At 44.2% G+C, this 26,375-nt stretch overlaps 1 protein-coding gene across 1 annotated transcript in view; it reads right to left on the reverse strand.

The window, feature by feature from the left end:
* The window catches only part of TNRC6B (trinucleotide repeat containing adaptor 6B), a 76,345-nt gene that overhangs the window by 13,090 nt on the left and 36,880 nt on the right, over positions 1–26,375 (reverse strand). The window contains exons 13-22 of the mRNA XM_046011773.1: positions 18,982–19,113; positions 18,608–18,703; positions 18,255–18,444; positions 11,306–11,443; positions 8,725–8,901; positions 6,952–7,098; positions 6,596–6,691; positions 4,084–4,308; positions 3,563–3,633; positions 675–814 (exon numbers count right to left, since the gene is read on the reverse strand). Coding sequence (XP_045867729.1) covers positions 675–814; positions 3,563–3,633; positions 4,084–4,308; positions 6,596–6,691; positions 6,952–7,098; positions 8,725–8,901; positions 11,306–11,443; positions 18,255–18,444; positions 18,608–18,703; positions 18,982–19,113 — 1,412 coding nt within the window. The remainder of the gene's footprint in view (positions 1–674; positions 815–3,562; positions 3,634–4,083; positions 4,309–6,595; positions 6,692–6,951; positions 7,099–8,724; positions 8,902–11,305; positions 11,444–18,254; positions 18,445–18,607; positions 18,704–18,981; positions 19,114–26,375) is intronic.

Consider the following 26,375-nt stretch of genomic DNA (forward strand, 5'->3'; position numbering starts at 1 on the left):
TAACCTTTGGGGATATGGAATTCCTACATGGAGAACAGCGCTGTGCCTCTTTTCCCCCAGGGGAGGTGGAAGGTCACACCAGAGGCAACGGGGTGACTCAGCTTTAGACATCTGGAGCTGCTGCTCTGTGTCACCGCCCCACTCACTGCCTGAGCCTCACTGCTGCCCGCTCGCTCTGCTGGTAGCCTTCTGCCGTGACATCCGCTGGCTCCCAGTCTGACAGCACCCGGGAGCGGGGACGGTCGCGGTGTGATCCAGTCCCACCTACTTTAGACAAAACCACGGCTACCCCCCCCCACCAGACCACCGCGTTTCACCTTCACTAACAAAGAAGCCAAGGTAGGTTGCTAGGTTCTATGACAAAAAGTCACAGCGCTTCTTACAATGTTTCACAGTCTCATAAATACTGGCTTTGTTTCACGGCACTCAAAATTTACTCACTGCTTCACGACTTCATAAATTCCTTAGTTTTGGAATTCTGGTGAGTGGCCTATGAGATGCACAGGACAGTCCGCGCTTAGGTAGGGAGAGAAAAGCAATCCCCTGGGTACCAAGCAATCACTTAAGCCACGATGCTGTTTTTGTGTACCTGTGTCCCGTCAAGCAGGTGGCAGGCCACTCACGTGTGCACCTTCATGCGCGTCTGTCTCAGTGAGGGCACGATGGGTACTCACATGTGCAGTGCGGTCTGAGCCTTGGCCGCCTCCTGTTTGGTGTTGTATCGGATCAGGGCGGTGCCCTGGGTTAGGTTCAGATGGAATGTCAGCAGTGGGCCATGCTGCATGCAGATGGTTCTCAACGTTGACCCATCAATCTGAGGGTAATGACATTCACGAGATTAAAACCTGGACGTGGGGTGTGAAGGGAACGCAAGTGGCCTTTCTTACGCAGGAGAAGGAGAAGGACCTCTGGCTTGTAAATAACGGTATCAGCACAAAATGCGTCTTGGAGAAAGGAAGGAAGAATCGGAACAGGAAAGAGTGCACTGAAAAGAGGTCTTAAAGGCAAATTCTAAGATTTTCAAAGCATTAGGCTAAGATCTAATGGGTCCATACAAGAAATAAAAACGTTTGTAAGACACAGCTCAAAACAAATCATACAATTCAACCTGCAGTGTCTTTCCGTGAAGAGGTACACAAGTGAGTGTGTGTTGCTCTGTCAGGCTTCAGGGAGCAGAAGTAAGACGGCACCTGAGTAAGCTTAAGAGAACGTGCCCAGTTCTTGGCATCACGGCCAGTGTAGTAATCTCCACTTCCCCGGGTAATGATCTCACAGAGAACTAAGAGGTTAGCACTGCTAACCACGCCTGATGCTGTGGGATGCTGCCGGCTGACCTAGCTCACGGACTCTAGTGGTGTCCTTGGACTCCCACGGAGGCCACCCCGGGGTGAGACTTTCTGCCTGCTTCTCTGTGGACTCTGCTGCCTCAGCCTCCTGTTAGCCAGACTCTCATGTCCAGTGATTCGAGACTGTTTCTCTCGCCCAGGACTTGGATGGACAAACCTACTTCTTCACTCTGATCAATTTATTTGCATCGAGATCTGAACTAGGTTGAGATAGGCTGCGGAGTCCAACACTCGGTTCATTTCTCTGGAAGGGAAACAGATGACCTTTGGGACCGCCTTCGAAATTTGTGCTACTGGTGGCAGCCGTGGAAACGCTGTGTGGTTTCGCCACGGAAACCCTGCAGGATGGAAACCGGCAGGTCCACCAAATTTCTTTACAGAAAATGATAAGCAACTATATGGGCATGGCCTAGAGTACGGCACAAGTGACCTTTCAGCAGAGATGCCGTCTAAACAGATTTTAGGTAATGAAAGTAAATTTATCCAAGTTCCAAAGATTTGCCCTAAAAACCTTCTAAGCTACGACAGAGATTAGTCTCTTAGGTAGTTCTGAGCTTTAAAATTAAATTCTTTTTACTACAAACAGAGCCAACCCCTTCGTTCATTTTACACACATATACATATGTAATTCACTATTTTTCATAAAATAAAACAGAAGTGGACAGCTCGTTAGCTTCCCCAGGTTCCTTTCAAAACAGAATATCCATTACTGTCTCTCTCATCCTAACCATATAACCACCACACCGAACGACAACTTTTAGAATGTTGTCATATTCTGGGATGCCTGGGTGGCTCAGTCAGTTAAGTGTCTGCTGCCTTTGGCTCAGGTCATGATCTCGGGGTACTGAGATCTAGTCCTGTGTTGGGCTCTTAGTGGGGAATCTGCTTTTCCCTCTCCCTCTGCACCACACCCCCCACACTCGTGCTCACTCTCAAATAAATTCTTTAAAAATGTTCTAATAAGTGAGTATAGTCATAGAAAATCTTCATACTTCAGTCAATTATTAGCTAAAAAAACCCCGACCTGGGCCTCTTAGCTGAATTGATACGGAGATTAAGAGCCAACCCAGACCTTTCCTCATGTTAACTATATTTATGAAACTACCCTTCTCCCCACGTACTCTGAAATACAAGCCCTGGGTACACTCTGCACAAACAGATTCACTGGGCAAGTAAATTTAGGAGAAGCTGTATTTCCCCACAGAGGATCATAATACATGTTAGCATATTAAAGGATCTAAGAAGTCTCATAGTGAAGAAACCTGCTTAATTTTGTTTAATCAAGTATATATTCCAAACATATTAGGCCAGAGACCTATTAATATCCCATGGGAACACTCTAGAACATGCTGGCTTACTAAAGTGTGCATGAATCCATTTATGAATTAAATGCTAGACAATTCATTTTATGTGTCAAAGGGAGGGAGACATAATTGACTCCTTTGAGTAAGGTGTTGTAAAGGGGGTGCTGTCAAGTCCAAATGAAGGTCATGGGCTCACTTGCAGTGGGTTCATTTAATCTCGTGTGAGTGTTCAACGTAATACTGCTGCAAATATGTCAGTTATCAAGCAAACAAGGTGACAGAGTGGCTTGGGGCAAATGAAACCCATCACTGTAAAAACAACCCAGAGGGCATGTTCTGAAGAGAGCAAATTAGTAATGCCATCTACAAAGAAGAGAGTAACAGACGGAAAACTGAAAGCACCCATGTGGCATTCACACTATGAAATTGACAGATTTCTTCTACTGCCGAGATGTGTGGTTAATTATTTATGAAGCATAAAAATGAGAGGATATTGAGCCTTAAGCCTTGCTGGGCCTACACTCCCCATTTAGGAGAAGGCTTCAAGCCCTTGGGTGGGCAGACCCACTTCTGTGCGCTGGGCCTCTCTGTAGTGACTGGGAAATTAATGGGCTTTCTTATCTGCCGACATCCCACACCTGAGTTTCCCTGTCTTTTTTTTTTTTTTTTTAATATTTTATTTATTTGACAGAGAGAGAGGTCACAAGTAGGCAGAGAGGCAGGCAGAGAGAGAGGGCGAAAGAGGCTGCCCACTGAGCAGAGAGCCCGATGCGGGGTTCGATCCCAGGACCCTGAGATCACGACCCGAGCTGAAGGCAGAGGCATAAACCACTGAGCCACCCAGGCGCCCCGAGTTTCCCTGTCTTAATGCAATCAAGTCCTGTCTCGAAAACCACAAGGAAACATGATTACCTGTGGAGTGAGATTGTGAAGAACCAGCCAGTAACTGGGACGGACTGAACCACCATCACTCCAGGTAGAGGCTGAAGCAACCAGAAAAACAATTAGGAAGAGCAGTAAAAAAGTCAGGAAGCCACGTGTGAGAAACACTTTCACACAGCCCACATACTTCTTCTCTCCTGTTCTCCGCGGGCTTCTCTTTTCGACCGCCCCCCCCCCCCCCCGGCCCCTCCACCCTGTCACTGAATGGCCAGCTCTCTTCTCCTAGACCTTGAACACTGCACTCGCGTACCTCACTGGTAAGACAACGTTTTCCTCCTAATGTTCTCCCTCTGCTGGGCATCATTTTTACTTCACCAGTCCCTTGAGAGCTCTCGGATCCCTCTGCCCTAGACTGACTGCTACCTTCCACTGAAGAGATCTCTCTCCTCTACCGGACTGCCTGTCTTGTGAAGACTTCATGTTCTTGTTTTGTGTTAACATGAACCCCTTGTGTTTGAACAGCGATGCTCCTTTCGGCGGATCCTTCTCACCCGAGGCAAGCCGCGAGTCCTGTGTCCCCCACCCCCTGACTGATCGGGGTGCTGTGCTGCTCCAGGGAGATGACGGTTTGGGGTTGGTCAGACCGGGAGGTGGGCGGGGCAGCGGTGTAGTGTTCCTTGAGGAAATATGGTTTTTCCACATCTTGTTGGAGAGATGAGTGGGGTTGTGTCCTATGGGATCTGGCGACCATGTTGATTTGTAATCAGGGAACTTTGCTATAAAGAAGAGAAAATTAAGGAAGGAATAAGGTTAGGACCGGTCACTTTTGTCAATATACATAAAATTTGTGTATACTCATAAGTAATATTCTAAAAATAGTTAAAAAAATTTTGAGAGTAGCAATGCAAAGTAACATTGCCCCTTGGGCTTATTAAATATAAAAATGTCAATGACTATTACTCTGAATTGACAACATATAAACTGAAGATTTAATATGATAACTAATTCTCTACTACTTTCTTGGTCAAACAGAACATGAAAGGGAAGATTAATTCAAGGGAAGTATTCCTAAAACCATTAGTCTTACAGATACAGTAGAATGTGAACCCTAGTAAAACTATTCTATAAATACTCATTGACTGAATGGAAAGTAATTAGAAATTTGTACTTTTCTTGATCCAGATTATTATCTATCAGCATTCAAATAAAAATTATTTTGCAAGGTTTTTTTTAAAGTAATCTCTACACCCAACATGGAGCTCGAACTTAAAACCCTGAGATCAAGAGTCACATGTTCTACTGACTGAGCCAGCCAGGAGCCCCAACATTAAAAAAAAAAAATCAACAAAAAAATCAAGCTTAATATGCCTAAAGGCACTAAATCAATGCTGTGGGTAATACAAACAGTTATTCTCAAGAGTTCACCGGGGAAGACAGAAGAGATAAATAAGAGAATTAGTAACCTCAGGCATCATCACACATGTTCAATACACAGAGAAGATACCACTTGGCCATCACGTAAGGCCAAGGGTTTGCAAAGATAGGTATGGATGGGCTCAGAGAGACAGGAGAATATAGACCAATGTCCAATCTGAACTCTATCTGTACCAAGTGTGTTTTCCTCCAGTCCTGGCTGAACAATATTTCACAGGAGCAGGTACAGGAACCCGGAAAGGTGGGCTGGGGGCCGATGAGGACGCTACTAGATTGAGCACGTAGTGCTTAAACTTGGCTCTCATCTTGGGTGACAGCAAGCAGAATGGAGCAGAAGACAAGGATAGGAGACGGGGCTGCAGACTACATCCCCTGGGAGACATCCAAGACATTTACTGAATGGCAAGACTTCGTTAGGAAAGAGAATGGGGGGGGGGGGTGTGTGCAGAAAAGTATACATTCAGTTTAGACATGTCTGAGATGGTTCTTGGGTCATGTCTCAGGTGAATGTCCAACTGTAGACGAGAAGATAAAAACAGTTCAACTGAAGACAATGGGCAGTTACTGGAATAAAAGAGTTGGGTTGAAAATGAATTTTTACATGTAAAGAAGTCCCATGAAAGTAAAATGCAGGGTGGTGGTTAGAAACTGGGTTGCGGAGTTGTGCCCTTACACACTCACTCAGACCTGAGGCAAACTGTATCAGCTCTTTGAGTCTGAGTTTCTTCATCGATAAAATGGGGAGAAGGCCAGGACCTGCTCCCAGTCTTTGACAAAGGGAAGGTAAGAATTCAGCTGAAGGCTCAGCCGGTTCTCCAGGAGCAGTCAATACATGACAGGCAATTGTGACCCTGTCGATGTGACACAGAGGTGAAAAGAAAGAGAAGATAATCTGTAAAGCCATTCACCTACAGTGTCTTAGAATGTAGCTAAGGATTTGTTCCATTTGCTTTTGCTTGGACAGAACAGAAGCCTTAATGACTTTAATGGCTTGAGGTCTAACTTTTCCAAGATGAGGGTGCCAATTAGAAATAATCTCTCTACTAATCTACGAGGCAGTGTGTTGAGTGAGTGACTTCAAAGGCTTTATTGTATCCATTAAGTTGTTATTCCCTATCATCTTAAAAAAAAAAAAAAAAGTAACACACATACACATAAGGAATCCAACAAACGTTGTTGGTAGAATTAACTAAGGGCCTCTTTTTCTCCCCCTTGGCCATTTGCCTGTAGCCTTTGTCCATAAGTGGAAGGATTTTTTGGGTAGAAAAGCAAGTCATAATTGGCTGCCTAAGGAATAATAACCTGGACTTCTCCGGCTCTTCCCATGGCCCATGATTCCTTCTGGTTCAAGAAAAGCACTTGTGGCACCAAGATTTAACCTCTGCCCTCTCAAGTCCCACAAGGCTCCCTGTAATTATGTCACCGTCTGCCCTGTCCTAAAGCTGTGTGTCTCATCCTGTCTCTGGGCCGCAGGAAGCTCCTTGAGAACACGGCCAACAGAAGAGGTGTGCCTCCATTTCGGCCGGCTTCTGTTGACGTCGTCCTTGAGAATAAGTGCCCACTTCTCTGTCAAAGGGAGCCTGATGGCAAAGTGCTAGCCAAAGGGAAACAAAGAGGTCATACTTGTACCTGAAGTGCTATGGACGTTGGTAAAGGAGTTGTCAGAGGCACTGTAGGGCCAGGCACCAGGTGAAGGCAGCGAGGTGTTGAGGGAAGAGTTAGACCCTTTGGGTGACACGGGAAGGAGATGAAAATACCGCAGACAGATGTCATTATAACCAGCGAAACCTTAACTACTGTATTTAGCCTTTGATGGAAGATTAAAATATAGCTAAAAAGGTACCCCCAAAACCCCTCAAAGGCTACATATTTTTATGTTTTCTGATTAAATTACTAGATTATTAGCAGGTACAAATGAAACTATAGATCGACAGATACAAAATGTTGGATATTGAATAAACACAAAGGATGCCTCACTCATTTACCTGTGGTGTTATCCCGCAGAAGTTGGTGGTCAGTATCTACAATGGGAGATGTGGCTGTACCCCCCAGCACACTTCCTGGGGTGACATAGGGGTCAGATTCAGGGTCAATGTTTTGGATACCTTTCCATGGCACTCCTGGTTGGAATTCTGAAAGAAGGAGAACAAATATTAGAGGTAGGAGGTTGTTCAAAAAATGATAAAATTAAAAAAAAAAACACTTGATTTTTATTTTTAAGTAATCTCTATGCCCAGTGTGGGGCTCAGACTCACAACCCCGAGATCAAGTCCTATGTTCCTCTGATTGAGCCAGCCAGATGCCCCTCAAGTTAGTTTTTGATATAAGACATAGATCTGTGGAAAGTAGAATACTAAATCTATTTTAGTTCAGACTTTTACCATAAAATTAAAGATAAAAACTCAGACTGGGGGCACCTGGGTGGCTCAGTAGGTTAAGCCTCTGCCTTCGGCTCGGGTCATGATCTTGGGGTCCTGGGATCAAGCCCCGCATCGGGCTCTCTGTTCGGCAGGGAGCCTGCTTCCCCCCCCCCCGCCTACTTGTGATCTCTGTCTGTCAAATAAATAAAAATGTTAAAACAAAACACTCAGCCCGAACAGGTACTGTGCCAGCACCACTGCGTTATCGAGCACGCTGACTTTTTCCGTCTCTCTGTGGCTTGGAGCCAGAGCTCGTCAGTGCCTGGTCCAGGCAGCCACTCTTTCTGCTTCCAGGGAAGTTCGGGCCTAGGGCAGCAAAGTCAGGAGTAAGTAACCCAGTGCTCAGGAGAACTGTCCGGGCATCCAGAACAAGAACTGGGAGAAAATCTGGGTTGGAGATGAATGACTTCTCCCATTTATTTCACCGAAAACTGGCTCAGATGCACAAAAGAAAACACAACGCAAGCGACCATTGTGACGTGGAAAAGCCAGGGACAAAGAGGAGGAATGAGCTGGCTTATCACGAGAAAGCCTAGAATACGTGGACGACGTGTCTGCAATTTTTTTTTAATCGGTTAATTTAAATCCTACTCAAAGCCATGGGATAGGATTTACAAGCTTTTGTTTTCCCAATCATGTCGGAGAGAGATACAGCATTACACACAAACAATATCCATTATACGAGCTTCAATGGGAGGAAACGAAATGGATTCCCACTACAAACACCCGCACAGGAAGAGATTGAGAGAGAGACACACCGATTTTTTATTTTTGCTTAACTAAATTTGAAAAATTTTCACAATGAAAATACTGTATCAAAATAAAAAGAGAGGAAAAAAAGGAACAAGACTCTCGGGCAGCATTACTGCATACCTGGGACCTAACTGGTAATACTTGCTTCATGAATAAACAAGTCAATTAAATGGACATTTCAGAAGATCCCATGTTACAAGGCATCCTACACACGGACGAATGCCACGGTGCCAATGCTCCCACATCATCTTCTCTGCTCTCCCAATTCCAGTCTGACCTCCTGTAGCTCGTCTGTGCCTCTGCGGTGTTCATCACAGCTACCTGCCTTGCAGGGGACCAGCGTCCACACCTCACCTTCCCGACTGAACTCGAAGGAGCGGAGGAGACCCCATCTACTGGGAATGTCCTCTCTCTCCCCCAGCACAGCACATGCCTGGCTCTTATCAGACAGTAATTACGAAATGAAAAAATAAAGTAAGTGCCTTAATAACCGGCAAAAGCAATCTGCCCAGAACCCAAGATTAAGAATTAAAAACAAACGATACACCAGAAATTAAAAAAAAAAAAAAAAGGCCTGGACAGTACCTGGAGGCCAACTGGCATTGCTGGATTTACTTCCGATTTTATTTGTCGGCGGAGATTTGGCAGGTAACCAGCTATCGCCAGCAGGACCCGTGTGGCCACCCAGTGTATCACTCGGGATGACATCAAACTGGTTGTATGGTGACCCTCCTCGAGTCTTACCAGGGGCCACGATAGCGCCTGAGAGGAGAGAGGAAATTCATTCACACCCAGAAAGGATTCTTATGAACACAACTTGTCAAGTCTCTTATTCAGCAGAGAACCGGTATTCTGACGTTTATGCAGTTAAAAAGGAAAAAAAAAAAAAAAGGTGCTGGAACGAGAGGTCGCCCGGGCGGGCCAGCATCCAGTTCACAAGCAGGATGAGCAGAAACGATCCACCTCACCTTCCTGAGCCTGCTGGGGTCTCACTGAGGCACACAGCACTTCTGTCAGCCTCGAATCTTCCTTTCAGTTTTAAAATTCCACGGTTTAAGAAATTAACAAAACTTTCATCAACGATGAATCATATCATTCTCCCCAGTTTCCATACTAATGACTCAAGAATGGGAAATGGGGAAAAACACACACAATCCGTGGTACATAGGATATGTTCTCACGACACTTGTACGGACACCTCCCCCCACCCCCCGCCACTGGCCCGAGTTCTTCAGGGCTCGTCAGACCTCAAGTAGCCGGAAGAAGCAGTGTGCACAGAGGGAGCCCACTGGAGAGAACAGCGTCTGCCACTGCTTTGAATTCCAAAGCCGTGAGATGAAGTCCCGCCTCGCGTCTCTCCAGCACAACATGAGCAGGGGACCCTGCAGCTTGCAGCCCGTGGCCCCGCACACAAAGCAGAGCTAATCCTTTCGTAACTGTCTTCCTGAGAGATTTCGGTAGTTCTGTCTGTGCCCCTTTTATGCATTTCTGATGCTACGAGGCAGGAAAGCTCAAAAGTTCTCTTAACCTAACAAAAAATGACCTTCACCTTCAATAAAACTTTGGGCCTCTGTGAGATACCACCCTATTTCTTTCTCAAGTGAATTTTAAATGCCGCATTGTGTCACCTGATCTCCCCTCAGGATGCTGTTTATAAACAGATAAAATGATTTCCAGCGTGATGTATTAAAATATTTGTGTAAATATTGATTAAAATCATTTGCCTGCGCTGGCCCAGTAGGAGCATTATCAAAACCACCTCCACGCTCTGCTAAGACATCGCCTGCATTTCTGGAGCCGCTGACAGAAATCTGACTCAAGGGCACATCACACTGAAGTCGGAGGAGATGAAGAGCTCGATTGCCGGGGCGATGGCTGAGAAAACGGGGAGCACGGTATCTATAAGCTCGGAAAAGGCAAGTAGATGTTTAAGCTTCTAGATATTCCCTCACGTGACATTTTGTGTTTATTACTGTGCACCAATCATGTCTTTGGGGACAAGGGGACCTGACGAATCACCAGCCTAAGGAAGAAGGGTAAGCGCCCAAAGCTACAAATGCTGGGCCTGAATTATTCAGTCTAGAGACAGGTGTTAGAATTTCAATAAATCATTCTTGATTTCGTGGCATGAAATCAAATGAAAGCACACAGGGAGAGCAAGGAGAAGCCCCATGTAGCCAGTTTACTGTCTCTCGGATTGACACGTTCAAGAGTGGTTGATAAAGGAACACTGGGGGGCGCCTGGGTGGCTCAGTGGGTGAAAGCCTCTGCCTTCGGCTCCAGTCGTGATCTCCGGGTCCTGGGATCGAGTCCCGCATTGGGCTCTCTGCTCTGCAGGGAGCCTGCTTCCTCCTCTCTCTCTCTCTGCCTGCCTCTCTGCCTACTTGTAATCTCTGTCAAATAAATAAATAAAATCTTAAAAAAAAAAAAAGGAACCCTGGAAGTTTTCAGACCCGAGGGGCTCAGGTCTGCCAGGCAACTGCGGCCGGATCAGCCCAATAACCGGTTATACCTGGTTCCCAAGGCTACAGTTGAGTCCAGGTCAATTACTGTCCAGTAAAATAAACACTGAAGCAAAGGCTGAAGGAAGTTTCAAAGACGTTTTATCTGTTTTACAGGGACACAGAGAAGCCTTTACAGAGAATGATGGAAATGAAGAGCCCATGGTTCACAACCAAAGCCCATGATGTCCCTCAGCTGCTGTCTTGCGGACACTAATTCATTACGAACAAGAAAGCTTTGCGGACAGTTCAAATCTCATGTACTATTAGTCATCTATCTTTTGGAGACTAAAGGGTTCGAGTAATCAACATGATATTTGTTGTGATCTCTTACACCTCAAAAAAAAAAAAGGGTTCTGTTCTCTCAGCCCAAATATTAGGGTTTCATCCTAATGGGTACTCGACTTCACTGCTACTGTCCTCAATCCCATTACAGTTGGGAAATTTTGCTCCCCTTAATTACAGCTAGCATTTTAAGTTTCTTATAATTTGAAATATATACAACCCCCACCTGCTTCTCACAGGTGATCATAGGATTTGGAGGAAAAAAAATCAAGAGATCAAGAAAAAGCTAAAGATTTGTGCTTCAAAATAATTTTACACGATATCATCATGGCCCGTGAAGGCTGTGCAGCTCCAACTCGTAAGGCTTTGCTTGCTCTTACCATTTTTGTGCATATTGGCTTCCTGTGTGGCTACAGAGGGCAGTCCCTCCATCATGGAGGTCCACTGTTTAAAGCGAGACTCTGTTCCAGCCTCCTTCCCACCAACCATGCCATAGTCCATGCCGCCAGAGCTGAAGCCTAAAACAGAGAACCACATTTTACATCTTCCTATATATTTCTAGTATCAGCAACCAAGAGATCTGAGATAGAAACAACTTCATTTGTTATTTAAAGACTCATTCACAAAAAGCTTCTTCACTCAGAGATTTTGATTCAAAACGCTCATCTTGGCCCTTGCTTGCTCAAGAAAGCAATGACTCTTTGTGCAGGACTCCCCATCACTCACTCATTGAGCTAACGCCTGAGCCAGGCAAAATGCTGGGGCCAGGAATTCGCCAACTCAGAGAGCCATCTCCACACATCAAACTAATATGGCAGAACAATAGCCATGAAGGTGAGGGTATCTGGCTGAAGAAAGGCTTTGCAGAAGAAGGGATATTTGATTTAGGGCCGATGGCAGGTATGCGAGTAAGTCAAGGACACCAAGCAGACAGCTTTAATTGATGACAATCTGGTACATTTAGGGAACGAGGAGTTCAGTGTGACTCTAGTGCTGGGCTAACCATGGCTGAAGTGAGGCAGGGTGACATGAGATGGGGGAGAAACGAGAGTCATGTTCTGTAGGGGTATGTATCAGGCCAAGGGCTTCGGGACTTTTTTTCCTAAGACAGGAGATAAAGACATTTTTAAACAAGTGACAGAAAGAGAAAACTAAGTTTGTATTTTAGGGAGCGCCTGGATGGTTCCATTGGAAGAGCACGCGACTCTTAATCTCGGGGCCATGAGTTTGAGCTCTACATTGGGTGCAGAGATGACTAGAAATAAACAAACTAAAAAAAAGTTTGTATTTTAGAAAAAGAACTGGCAGTGTAAGAATGGGGCACACAGAGATCAAGGCAGAATGCAGGAGATCAATTTGAAAGAAATCTTTACGCAATGATGAAGACCCCAGAGCTTGAACAGGCGATGGAGAGGTTCAGAGGTTACTTTGCCATGAACCCCAGATAAGCCTCAGGTGTCGAGGTTTTCAGCACAAGTGTAGGTGGGTCAGGACCTCCTGCTGCACCGGGTGGAACCGGGGAGAATCAGCATGAGAGGCTTGCTGATGGGGGTCTCCCAGGCCCCACCACCCACTGTGGATCAGAATGTACTCGACATAAAAAATAAAATAAAGTACTAAAATACACAAACGAAACAGAGGAGGGGAAGCGCAATGAACAGCCAGAGTGAGAATGAGGATGGACCGCAGTGAGCACAGAACAGCCATCGCAAGGAGGGTGAGCAGGGGTCCCATCGCGCGAAAGCTCAGGTGGCCGCAGGAGCCAAACCCCATTGCTGGTTCTGGAGAAGATGTGCCACGGCAGCCAGGCCATGCTTCTCGCTGTGCCCACTTGACCCTCCAACCATGTGTGGTGCCTCACTGGCTCCGAGATTCTAATTATTATCCAAATCCCATGAGGGCCCAGGTCACGTTTTCTCCCTGTGCTTCTGAGTTTTCAGAGTCAGTTTTATAAATGCATAATAAATCCAGTTCAAATCATTCCTAACACCTTGACCTATATTTAAAATGTTGCTATTAAGGGGCGCCTGGGTGGCTCAGTGGTTTAAGTCTCTGCCTTTGGCTCAGGTCATGATCTCAGGGTCCTAGGATCGAGCCCCGCATCAGGCTCTCTGCTCAGTGGGGAGCCTGTTTCTCCTTCTCTCTCTGCCTGCCTCTCTGTCTACTTGTGACCTCTCTGTCAAATAAATAAATAAAATATTTGAAAAAAAAATGTTGCTATTAATATAAAGAACACTGCTTCACACTGTTTGTAAGCAACTTTTCTACTCCATGTGATTACTTGGAGCGTGGGGGCGGGGAGCAGAAATTCTTGGCATAAGCTGGAAATACTTCAAATTAACTGATTTTTTTTTTTTTTTAAAGAAGAGTTTAAGGTATTTTCTGTTTTTCTATGCAGTTGAAATGAAATGAGACTGGAGGATAGCAGGGCTGAAAGCAATAAGGCCTTTCTCTGACAGAAGCTTTAACGGCCTAAGTGGGTTGCTCCTTGGGCAAGGAACGCCTCTACCTTTGACAGAGAAAACGAACGCCAAGTGCCTGGATTCCAGGCTATTTGAAAGCTTGGTTCCAACCATGGAGGAAGAGCTTTTGGGAATAACCCTGGATTATATGGTGAAGACTAGAAAGAATGTGAGGATTAGTAAGAAGATAAAGAACCATTCCTTACACATTTCTTTTTCTTTTTTTTCTTTTTAAACATTCCATTCATTTATTTGGCAGAGAGCGAGAGAGAGCACAAGCAGGGGGAATGGCAGAGGGAGAGGGAGAAACAGGCCGCCCCGCTGAGGAGGGAGCCTGACGTGGGACTCAATCCCAGGACCCCAGGTTCATGACCTGAGCTGAAGGCAGACGCTTAACCAACTGAGCCACCCAGGTGCCCCACATTATTTTTCTTTACAGTTGCTTGCAAATGTCTTGAGAACCCACCGTGAATTACATTTATTTCATCTCAGCTGCTTAGAGTCCTTTTGGGACACGTGAAGCATAGAAAATGATGAAGAGCTACACATCTCGAGGGGATGAGGGGACAGTTTGAGCAGTTCCATCTGAACCTTAAGCGAAGTTGGCATCTTTCTGGTTAGAAACTTGGGAATCAAACATCACCAAAACAAGGCAGCGTCGTAACTAAGGTACAAAGTTTGGTAAGGAAACACCCAGAGAGCTGTGTGGAGAACAGGAGATAAAACTGCCCTGAAAGGTTTAACCTCTGAACCCAAAACCGGGAGAGGAAGAATCAGCGCGAGGCTGCACATGGTTCTGGGTCTTTCTTCGATGCCCCAGAGTAACGGGCACAACCCACAACCTCTACGCCATTTGTGAGGGGCCACATCTCAAAGCCCAGCAACGTCCAGACCTTTCTGTCCTTGCTACTTCATCAAAACCACACTCCTCGGTCCACCAAGAGGCCTCCCAGTAACCCTCCGGCTCACCAGCACAGGACCTGAGAGCTCCAGTCCCACAGTCCTTCGGTTCAGGTCAGTGCACCCCCACAGAAAGCCTCATTTGGGCCAGGCTCTGTGAAGAGCTGAGGGACAAACAGAAATAAGACCTGCCTCCTGCTCTCCCAGGGGTTCGTGTCCCTAGTACATCATTTTCACCTATCTTACCGTTCCTACAGATCCAACCCTTGGCCTCCCTTATCCGTCCTGGCCAGAATTACCTTCTCTGCCACACACGCTGCTTCACTGACTACTCATCATTACCGCTTGGCTCAGCTGCCACCGCTTTGAGGAAACTGGGATTTCCTCTTTCACGCTCTTTGTCTATGTTAGTTCTTTCTTTCCTGCTTTTCCTTTTATTATAGATTAAAAAACAAATCCGTGCTTTTATAATAATAAAAATACACTGTAAAAGAAACAAACCACCTTTTTTTTAAAAAAAAAAGCAGTCTCTACCCAACACGGGGCTCAAACTTACAACCCTGAGATCAAGAGTCGCATGCTTGAACAACTGAGCCAGTAAGACGCCCCCAAATTTTGATTAATTTTAAACATGAGAAGTAAAATTTTATTGGAAGTATGTTTTTTTCCCTTTTTTTTTTAAGTAGGTTGTACACTCGGCACGGGGCTTGAACTCACAACCCTGAGACCAAGCAAGACCTGAGCTGAGCTAAGCGTCAGACGCCCAACTGCCTGAGCCACCCAGGTGCCGTGGGACATTTTATAATTAAGACAAGGGACTTTACTTCTTGATTAGTTCAGATACGTATGAATGAGAGATATGAGATGGAGTTCATGTTATTCCTATTTTTTAAATTCTGAGAGACAAAAAGCACCAAGAAATCTTATATATAAGTAATTAGACAAGAAAAGGAGTCGTCTTATTAGAACATCACCTATTTCTGTGAATTCCGGTTTAGGCTACATTCCCTTCCCCCAGCTCAGTAACATAGCTGCTCAAACAACGTTTAGATAGGTGACCAGCCCCAGACAACTCAGTTAGGTATATTTTCAATTCTGTGAAAAGCAGAGAATGAGAAACCTTTTTTTTTTTTTTTAAATAAAAACAGTCAAGGATCAGTTTAGGAGTCATTAAACTCATTCAACTTTTTAATTTTGAGAAAATATGCCAAAAGAGGCTTTTTTTAAGGACTTACTAAGAGGCTTTTAACTATCTGTGCTCCTATTTCACCTATGGGTGTCTTTTTTAGTTTAATACTCAGTAGTAGGAAAAGTGAAATAGTATTCATTTTACTACATCTTTGCTGTACACTTTTTGAAAAAAATTTAACCTCTTTTTATGTGTTACGTATATTCTCATCAAAATCTTATAGCTATAGAGATAGTTATTCAAAACAGGCCGCCAAATTAGATTTACTTTCGGGGCGCCTGGGTGGCTCAGTGGGTTGAGCCGCTGCCTTCAGCTCAGGTCATGATCTCAGGGTCCTGGGATCGAGTCCCACATCGGGCTCTCTGCTCAGCTGAGAGCCTGCTTCCCTTCCTCTCTCTCTGCCTGCCTCTCTTGTGATTTCTCTCTGTCAAATAAATAAATAAAATCTTTAAAAAAAAAAATTAGATTTACTTTCAATCCCAAAACATATTTTTCAATTCAAATAAATGTCATAATATTAAGGAATTAAGGACATTTTTAACTGTGAAATAAATTGCGAAGTGTATTTTATAAGGCAGATTGTAAGCGGTCAGATCACAATTAATATGATAAAGACCTAATAAAATTTATCTACAGTTTCATAAGTGACCAAATGGAAATAAATCATTAAGTATGTTTTTATTCTTACTTAATTTGGATTATAATGCACAGTTAAATTTATAAGTTACTCTGAAACTAGAGTATGATAAAAAAAAATGCCCTTTCTTCAGTAAATGTAATATGTTTGTATGTATATAAAAATCTGATCCTTCAGCCATAAAAAAAAAAAGCCTAAATAAAAGCATATAAGAGGTCTATTCACAGGTTTTATCTGATAAATTGTGAAAAAATGTGTACTTAAGAGTATCTGTGTCGCTAACTTACATTGTTCAAGTTGTTGGAAGATACTTTTCTTTCCACCTAAGACATGGCCCTAGGGGATGAGACTGAAGAGCTAAAAAGAACTGTGCATTTCAACATGTGGAAAAGCTGCCCTGGGCTTCCAGATGTCCACTTTGCTTTGCACGACTAAACTCTACTCTGGGAACCATGCACTCTCTGCCAAAAGGGTATGGAATAAGCTAAGCTACCTTGCTTTACTATCATATACAGTATCTAAATTCACAATAACTGGACACATACCAAAATACCCAGGTTCTTATGTCAAGTTTCATCCTTAAAAGAAAACATGATAAGAAGGTGAAGCCTTGGGGCGCCTGGGTGGCTCAGTGGGTTAAAGCCTCTGCCTTCGGCTCAGGTCATGATTCTAGGGTCCTGGGATCGAGCTCTGCATCGGGCGCTCTGCTTGGCAGGGAGCCTGCTTCCCCCCTTCTCTCTCTGCCTGCCTTTCTGCCTACTTGTGGTCTCTGTCTGTCAAATAAATAAATAAAATCTTAAAAGAAAAAAAAAAAAGAAGAAGAAGGTGAAACACAGAGTTAATGACACTTTCATTAGTCATCAAGGGAGGCTTCCCCCTTCCTTAGCACCCTGGATGGGCAGGCCTTAGTAAGACAGGAGCTGGTGGAGAGGTTGCTCTTCTTTTACGTCAAGTGGAGGAAAGGTTATTTTGAATTTAAGTCAGTTCTCAGTCAGATCATTTTAAAGAAACAATGCCACTGGTGGATCTGGAAATTAACTCCCTTAAAACTATCCAGGATCAGGATCAAGGCATCCTTGAAGTCCCTGCTCTTCTCCGCACGTGGACACCCCACAGAACTAGAGCAGAGAGCAGGGCTATGCGTCCAGAGTCAATTTGTTTCCTAGGAGCCAAGGGTTTTAGGTCTCCCCGATTCTTATTTTTGAGTTTGCACAGAATAGTATTTTCTTTACCAAAATAAAACCTGAATCTTATCACTTTGAGAAAAAACCCACTGTGGTGTGTGGTATCTTTTTAATTTTTACATTTTATTTTTAAGTCACTGTTGCCTCACTGACTGGATTCTGCTTACCACACGTTCCCCGGTTCTGAAAGAGCTTCCCTTTGCCTGCCAACAAATTCTTGATGAATGTCAAAGGTATAACCTTACTTGAGCTAATTCTATTTAAATCAGATGAAATGCTAATATCAGAAAAATTCTATCAGTTTGCCTCCTGAGCTTCAATTTAGTTCTCCATTTCTCCATAAGAAGGAACTTTTAGAGAGGTGTTTAGTAGAGCTAAACACCTCAGCCTGTACATATTCTACCAGATTTAACTTCAGATGCGTGCGGCACTCACAGCACCAACAAACGTTTCAACTGGCTTTCAAAAATTCCTGGTGGCAGGGGCGCCTGGGTGGCTCAGTTGGTTAAATGTGTGCCTTCGGCTCAGGTCATGATCCCAGGGTCCTGGAATTGAGCTCCGCATCAGGCTCTCTGCCAGCAAAGAGCCTGGTTCTCTCTTTCCCTCTGTCTCCTGCTCTGCTTACTTGTGCTCTCTTTCTGTCAAATAAATAAATAAAATCTTACCAAAAAAAAAAAAAAATCCTGATGGCGGAAGAGCAGGTTGCCATTTGAAAATAGTAAAAGACTCCCTTGGACCCAGAGAAGTCGGAAGCACAGCTCTGCGATTTACTCATTGTGTGGTCAGCTTTCAAACACCTCAGAACTCTAGGCTATTGGCTGTAAGGCCAGGATGAGAATCCTTCTCTCTTGTGTGGCTGCTGCGCAAACAGGGGTTAAGGAGGACTGAGTGCCACCAGAGGCTCAGTGCATGACTGGCGGACTTTGTTCAAGGTGATCTGCACTACTGAGCACTCACCAGAACCATATCCAGGTATTGGCCCTTTGGTTTGAAGGTCTGGGAGCCCCACATTCAGAGCGTTGGGTACCATGTTGTCCAGATGTGGCTTGGGCCCAACAGGATGAGAGGGCGAGTGCTTCATGCCAGGCTGTCTCTGCTGCTGCTGCTGCTGCTGCTGTTGCTGGAGCGCGCTCACCATCCGAGCCAGCTGGAGGCCAGAGCGAGGGGGAACCGGAGGGAAAACGGACACATGAGAAGCTGGCACCCGGACCCTCCCAGCAGAGACCGCAGGTGGCTGGTGCTGGGTCTCAGAGGCGCCGAGCTGCAGTCCTCACACAGAGCACTAGAGGGACCCTGCCAACCCCGCGTACCTGCTGCTCTTGCTGCTGGCGCACGGCTTGAGAAAGCTTCCTCTGGTTCTGTAGCAACTGCTGCTGCTGCTGCTGCTGCAGGAGAAGCTGACATGCCTACAAAACAGGGGAGGGGAGAGAGGAGCAAAGTTTCCTGAGCTCCACTTACTGAGACACTCCAGGGAGCTGTGCACCGAAGCACAGTGGCTGAATCAAGAGTCTAGGAGGGAAGGACCACCCAGTCTACTGGGCACATCTACCTCAGCTGAGCTCATATGACCCTTAAACATGCATAAAACGAAGCAAATCAAAGTTAAAGGGGGGAAAAAAAAAGCAAATAGCCTTTTTTTTTCTTTTTTTCTTTTTAAGCTATAGGAGGAAAATCTGCTACTCACCAACTGAAACTGGGGAATTTGTGGAAGCTGGCTCAGCATGGCAATTTGTTGAGGAGATAACTGGGGCCCCACATTGAAAAGACCTGGATTCAGGCCACTGTTTGGAAACTGCTTGAGCATTGAGGCAGAAACCTAGCAAGAAAAAAAAAGATGCATTTTTTAGAACGTACCAAAATAAAACATTTTTTTTTTCCCTGTAAGAAGGTCTTAATAGGTCTAAAACAAGCACCCATGGTTTTCCTTGACAAGTATTTGTGAAAAATATTAAATGATCAGGAGAAATACACTAAAGTGTTAACAACGGTTATCTCTGAGTGGTGAGATGGTAAGAGGTAATTTTAGGGGCATCTGACTGGCTCAGTTGGTGGAGTGTGCAACTCCTGATCTTGGGGGTTCTAAGTTCGAGCCCCACATTGGGGGAAGAGATTACCTAAAGATAAAATCTTTTTATTTTGCTTTTAAATTTTTTTAGAATTTTTTTTAGTTTTTTTTTTTTAAGAATTTTCTGGATTTTATTTATTCATCTGACAGACACAGAGAGAGCACAAGCAGAGGGAGTAGCAGGCTGAGGGAGAGGGAGAAGCAGACTCCCTGCTGAGCAGGGAGCCCAATGCAGGGCTTGATCCCAGGATCCCAGGATCATGACCTGAGCAGAAGGCAAATGCTTAACTGACTGAGCCATCCAGTCAGCCCAAGATAAAATCTTTTTTTTTTTTTTCCAGAAAAAGAGCTTTTAAATTCTCTATTTAGATTTTTCAATTTTTCTACAATAAAAATTATGAACTTAGAATCAGGAAGACTTCGGCAAGACAAAAAGTTTTAATGACAATACGACTTTTACCTGAGAAATTGTTACTGGAAACGGAAACAAAACATATAAAACTCCACAAAAGTAATAAATAAATGCCTAAAAGTAGGCATATTCTGTTAAAAATAAGGAATATACATTAGCCTGTAGGTAAGAGACACTGGCGTTTTGATTCATGACTTCTCACACCAAACACTGGGAGGCACAGAGAGCCAGAGCAAAGGAGCCTAACAGGTCAGATGACTCAACCTGCTCCTTCTCCACGGCCTTCAGGAGTGAGGGAGTGAGCTCGGCTAGGCTGCAGAACCTTCAGGGACAGAGAAAAGACTCCCTTGCACCTTCAGACTGCTGGTCTAAGATGTTTGCACGGAGCTGAAGTGAGTTTCCCTGCACTTTCGCTCTCCGAACCTACTGAATCAACTGGTGCCATGGAGAACAAAATGAACCTTCCCATGGCGGGGGGGTGGCACACTGGTCACGTGTTAGGGCTGCAGGAGGACTGCACGGGCTCCCATTGCTAAGGTGTGTGACTCGGGGTAAGTTACTTCGCCCTTCTGAGCCTCATTTTCCTTATCTCCAAAATTAGAATAATAGTATTAACTCTGGTGATTGAGGATGTTATGAGTTAATCCACATCGAAGGCTTAGAACTACACTTCATAAATTCTCCTATCCTTCCACAGGGACGGCTCTCCAAATGTTGAGAGACGATTACGGCTCTCTGTGTCTCATCTTCAGACTAAACATGAGGAATTCTTTCATGCGTATCTCATCCAATTTCTCAATGCACAGCCCAAGACAGAGAGTCATTTTCTAGAGCAGTCGAGTACCAAGTAGACCTGGCCATCACTAACCGTTTGGTTAAAAGCCAGACTTCTATTTAACAATGCCTGAGATCTCCGTTTCTTTGATGATTGCATCCTAACTCCCAATCACACACCAAGCTTACTGTCAATTAAAATCTGCAATATTTAGGTTTTGCTCTCCTACATAATATTTAAGCAGGTGAATTGTACTAATTTATGTTTTGATCTTAGGATCTTATCTTTATGTGCATGGCATATAGTAGATGCTTGATAAATATCTATTAAATAAGTATTTTATTTTTTAAGACTTAATTTTTAAGAAGAGTTATTGTTTTTGGAGAGTGAGTGAGTGCAAGGAGGAGAGGAAGAGAATTTTTTTAAATGATTTTATTTATTTATTTGTCAGATATTGAGAGAGATAAAGACAGAGAGAGAAAGCACAGGCAGGGGAAGAGGAGGCAGAGGGAGAAGCAGGCTCCCCGCTGAGCAAGGAGCTCCATGCGGGGCTCAATTCCAGGACCCTGGGATCATGACCTGAGCTAAAGGCAGACTCTTAACCAACTGAGCCACCCAAGCATCGGAGAGAGAGAATAGTAGGCAGGCTCCACGCCGAGTACAGAGGCTGACATGGGGCTTGATCTCACAACCCTAAGATCATGACCTCAGTGCATCAGATTTAAATTTTTTAAGAAAAGATTTTATTTATTTGACACAGAGAGAGAGAGTGAGAGAGCACAAGCAGGGGGAGCAACAGAGGGAGCAGGAGAAGCAGGCTCCCTGCTTAGGGCTATGTGGGGCTCAATCCCAGGACTCTGGGATCATGACCTGAGCCAAAGGCAGACAGTTAATTGACTGAGCCACTCAGTTGCCTAAAATTTTTTTTTAATGCAATCTCTACAGTTAGTGTGGGACTGGAACTCATAACCCTGAGATCAAGAGTTGCACGCTTCACGTAATAAGCCAGCCAGGTACCCCGTGAATATGATATTTTAACTTATTAACAGTCATTCCACCGAATTCTTTTCTAACCTATTATTCCACTTATTCCCAGTTTGTGTTTCCCTATCTGGTCGTTGGTGGGAATCTTGAACGTGACAGAGCTTAGGATAATCTAGTAGCATGTCAGTAAAATGACATGCTTTCCATGTCCATGGAAACTGGACATTTCCAACTGAAATGTCCTTTCCAACTGAAAGTGATCAGGCTGGGAATAGTCAGTCATTTACTAATCCACACAACTGTTTCAGCACTTAACTTACATTTATACATCTTGTCTAAAACAAAGAGACAGCTTGTCAAATGGCTTGTCAAAATAAGGATTTTGACAACAACTCTATCATTCTTATAATCTGCGATTTTTAACCGATTAATAAAGAAAATCAGTTAAGACTTATTAATAAACTTATGATTCTTGATTTCCTATCACAGACACTCAAAAAGCCATATTTTTGATATCTAGTCTAGAATCTTGCCTAGAATTGGCATCAAGTTCATCAGTCTAAGCCGCTTCCCTTACTGTTTCAAAAATTATTTTAAAAACGTCCCCATTCGGGTGCCTGGGTGGCTCAGTGGTTTGAGCCGCTGCCTTCGGCTCAGGTCATGATCTCAGGGTCCTAGGATCGAGTCCCGCATCGGGCTCTCTGCTCAGCAGGGAGCCTGCTTCCCTCTTGCTCTCTCTGCCTGCCTCTCTGCCTACTTGTGATCTCTGTCAAATGAATAAATAAAATCTTTCAAAAAAAAAAAACAAAAAACCCAATCCTTAAAAAAAAAAAAAAAAGTCCCCATTCTCCTCACTTCCTTGTTGGGAAGGGGGACTCACCTTGCTCATCACACTCTGGGCATCCTGCCCTTTCTTGTTGGCAGTAAACCTATAGGGAGGGTCGCCCTCTTCCAGTTACTGCTGTCTCAGTCTGTAATTCAGGATTAGGAAGCTCACATACTCCAAGATCAGCTTTCTCAGTGGTAAAGGGGATATTTTGGCCCCACATGCCTTCATCTTGTCTTAAAAATTCAGGATTTGTGCAAGAAAGAGGAGTTGTCATTATTAAACTCCCCTTGAAGATCCCCAGACGGGCTCAGCAATTCTTTTCACAAATTCTTTCTCTGTTATAGGATTTAATTTGTCTTAACCCTGTTGGTTGAACATCTTTGTTCTTAATGGAGAAGACAAAAGCAGTAAAACTTTATTTTCACTTAATTTAACTTAATTTCTATTTAATCATTTAATACAAATACAAGTAGTCCAAAGCAGGGAATATTTTCCCAGTCACCGGAACCACACCAAACCGAACGCTGAAAGCCCTTTCAATACGCCCACTGTTTTGCAAGTCTGTTTATGTTGCAATCCCCCAACACAACTTTTACACATATTCATCCCTGCTTACTACCCTTACTTTCCATCTTTTGAAAATACCCCTTTAAAATCTGAGTCATCAGAAAGCTCTCACCAGAAGACCCACTGGGTCTTTCCACTGGATCTTTCTTTAGCGTAACCGAGTTAAATTGGTGCTTCTGAGTCCCCATCTCCACCAGTTTCAAGAATACCTGCCCACCTTCCCTTTCATACTTTCTAGTCTAAAAACATCTGAAGTCATGTTTCCTGTCTGGGCTCACCAACTCGTTTTCTTCCAAGATCTCAGCCACTTTCACTTAGCCTATCAATGCTGTCATCTGCGGAAGTATTTTGGGTTAAAGTAACAGTTCTCCCAGCTGTTTCCTCTCTACTCTTTAAGAGATGCCGAGGGTTGCCAACCAATGGGAACGCCGGCTGGATTTTCTGTGTTAACAGCTGGAGGCCACTGTGAGCTCAGCGTGTGCGCACCACTCCTGTGCACTGTGCCTCCACACCGATTTTACGGACAACACGACAGGCTTAATATAAAAAAAAAGTAAAAATTTCAACAATAACCTCTAAGCACTGCTTGCAGGTTGAAATGGTAATGTAGCTATACTGGGTTAAAGAATATATATTTATGTTGGGGAGTCTGGGTGGCTCAGTGGATTAAAGCCGATGCCTTCGGCTCAGGTCATGGTCCCGGGGTCCTGGGATTGAGCCCCACATCGGGCTCTGTCCTCAGCAGGGAGCCTGCTTCCTCTCTCTCTCTCTGCCTGCCTCTCTGCCTACTTGTGATCTCTGTCAAGTAAATAAATTAAAAAAAAAAAACTTATAAAAGAAAGAATATATATATTATTAAATGGAATTTTACCTGTTTCTTTTTATCTTATTAAATGTGGATACCAAAAACCTTATGTTACCTTATGTGGTTTGTGCTGTATTTCTACAGGACAGTGCTGCTCCCAGCCCATCAGCATTGTTTCTCATTTCCTTTTCGAAGGGAAAGGACTCTATGATTCATGGGAAATCTATTCTGCTTATTTTGTTTTCCAATCTGCCAACCTCTCAAAGAAACAGCCATTGTCAGAGCCTTCCTTTCTTCCCACTTCTCCGTTCAGTTTTAAAAGCTCTACTGAACAAATCAGCTAGTCTCCCGATCAACCCATTTCTCTTTAGTCTAGAGAACGTATGCCATGGTTTGCCAAGAGCCCATGCTTCCCACCCACCTCCAATATTCCTATCCCTTGAAATCAGCTAAAGAAACCACCATTCAAAGTAAAACATGCGTGTGATCCAGCAGTACCCTAGGAAACAACTTCGTCCTAGGAGACAAATATAGGAATAGTCATAGCAGCACTGCTCGTAATAGCAGAAATCGGGAAACGACCCAAATGTCTGCTGGTAGTGGAAGAGATAAATAACCGACCGTATATTCATGTAACAGAGTACTGTATGCACCAAACTGCCCAAATCAACATGGGGAAACCTCAGAAGCGCTATCAAGGGAAAGAAATCGGAGACGGCTACATACTGCATGTTTTTGTTACATAAAACGCAAAAAAAAGTCAAAGTCAAACTATACTGTTTAAAGATAGACAGATACGGAAAGAACTGTAAAAAAATGCTAACACAAGGTGTTTTATTCTTTTTTTTAAAAAAGATTTTATTTATTTATTTGAGAGACAGATCACAAGCCGACAGAGAGGCAGGCAGATAGAGAGAGAAGGAAGCAGGCTCCCTGCTGAGCAGAGAGCCCGATGTGGGGCTCAATCCCAGGACCCTGAGTCCATGACCTGAGTGGAAGGCAGAGGCCTTAACCCACTGAGCCATCCAGGCGCCCCAAGGTGTTTTATTCTTTTTTTTTTTTTTTTTACAGATTTTATTTATTTATTTGACAGAGATTACAAGTAGGCAGAGAGGCAGGTGCGATAGGGGGGTGGGCAGAAGCAGGCTTCCTGGTGAGCAGAGAGCCTGATATGGTACTCGATCCCAGGACCCTGGGATCATGACCTGAGCTGAAGGCAGCGGCCTAACCGACTAAGCCACCCAGGTGCCCCCATGGTGTTTTATTCTTTTTTTTTTTTAAAGATTTTATTTATTTATTTGACAGAGAGAAATCACAAGAGAGGCAGGCAGAGAGAGAGGAAGGGAAGCAGGCTCTCCACTGAGCGGAGAGCCCTGGACTGAGTGGAGAGCCCGATGTGGGACTCGATCCCAGGACCCTGAGATCATGACCTGAGCTGAAGGCAGCGGCTTAACCCACTGAGCCACCCAGGCGCCCGGTGTTTTATTCTTTAAATTTAATTTGGAGGCCAGCAACTCCAATGTACCATAAACTGACAGTCATAAAGACTAGAAAGGTTACCTTTGAGGACTTCCTGTCTAGCTTTGCCCAACTTTTCCCTTCCCCAGACTAAACACTGTCCTTCCCTGATGAATACAAAAGGACGAGAGAGAAGCGCCACTAGGCTCCTGGCAAATGGCTATTCATGCCTGGGTTGCAGAGTAATTAAAGTGCAGGTTTGCACATTCCCGTAGCAGGGATTTAATTATTCTGGCTTAAAAGCCCTTCAATCTCCAGCTGGGCTGGAGAAAGAGAAGATCTAGTTGGAGTCAACATGGCATTTACCGAAGCACTGCAGGTGCAAAATGACAGCAATTTAAAGCAAGACAAGAGCCTGGTGGAATATGTTACTTTCGGAATATTTGAGTAACAGGAGGAAAGAGGCAAGGTAGAATCCCAAGACCTGGAACACCTGCAGCAAATCTTAAAGGTGAGTTTCAATCTCTCCTTTCCAGGTTCACATTACATATGGACTGCCCTTTTAAGGCAGTTAAACTGGATGTAAAATTTGATATTATACATTAAAAATTTTAATTGTTCATGTCTTTTGACCCATGCATTTCATTCTGGGCAACTGAAGTTGGAAAAAACGTGGGCACAGATAGATGTATAAGGCTGCATAAAAGATCTATGGATAGGATGCCTGGGTGGCTCAGTCGGTTAAACATCTGCCTTTGGCTCAGGTCATGACCTTGGGGTCCTGGGATTGAGTCCCACACTGGGCTCCCCGCTCAGCAGAATGTCTGCTTCTCCCTCTCCCTCTATTCCTCCCCCCGATCCTATGCATGCTTTCTCTCCCTCTCAAATAAATAAACAAATAAGATATTTTTAAAAAGAGATCTACAGATAAGGGTTTCTCTATTGCATTATTTATAACAGTGAAAAATTAGAAACAATTTAATATCCAATAATGGGGATGAGAATGTTTCAGGAAATAAAAGTAAATCTACCCAACGGAACATCATGCCTTCTTCGTTAAGAATGATCGATAGGAAGACTATGTTTAACAGGGAAAATACCAGGTATGACGCAAAGTTAACACGAACGGCAGGATACAGTGACCACAAATGTCATTATGTGAAAACCATGCCAGTATATGAAT

Source organism: Meles meles, chromosome 7, assembly GCF_922984935.1.
Source record: "Meles meles chromosome 7, mMelMel3.1 paternal haplotype, whole genome shotgun sequence".
Lineage (NCBI taxonomy): Eukaryota > Metazoa > Chordata > Mammalia > Carnivora > Mustelidae > Meles > Meles meles.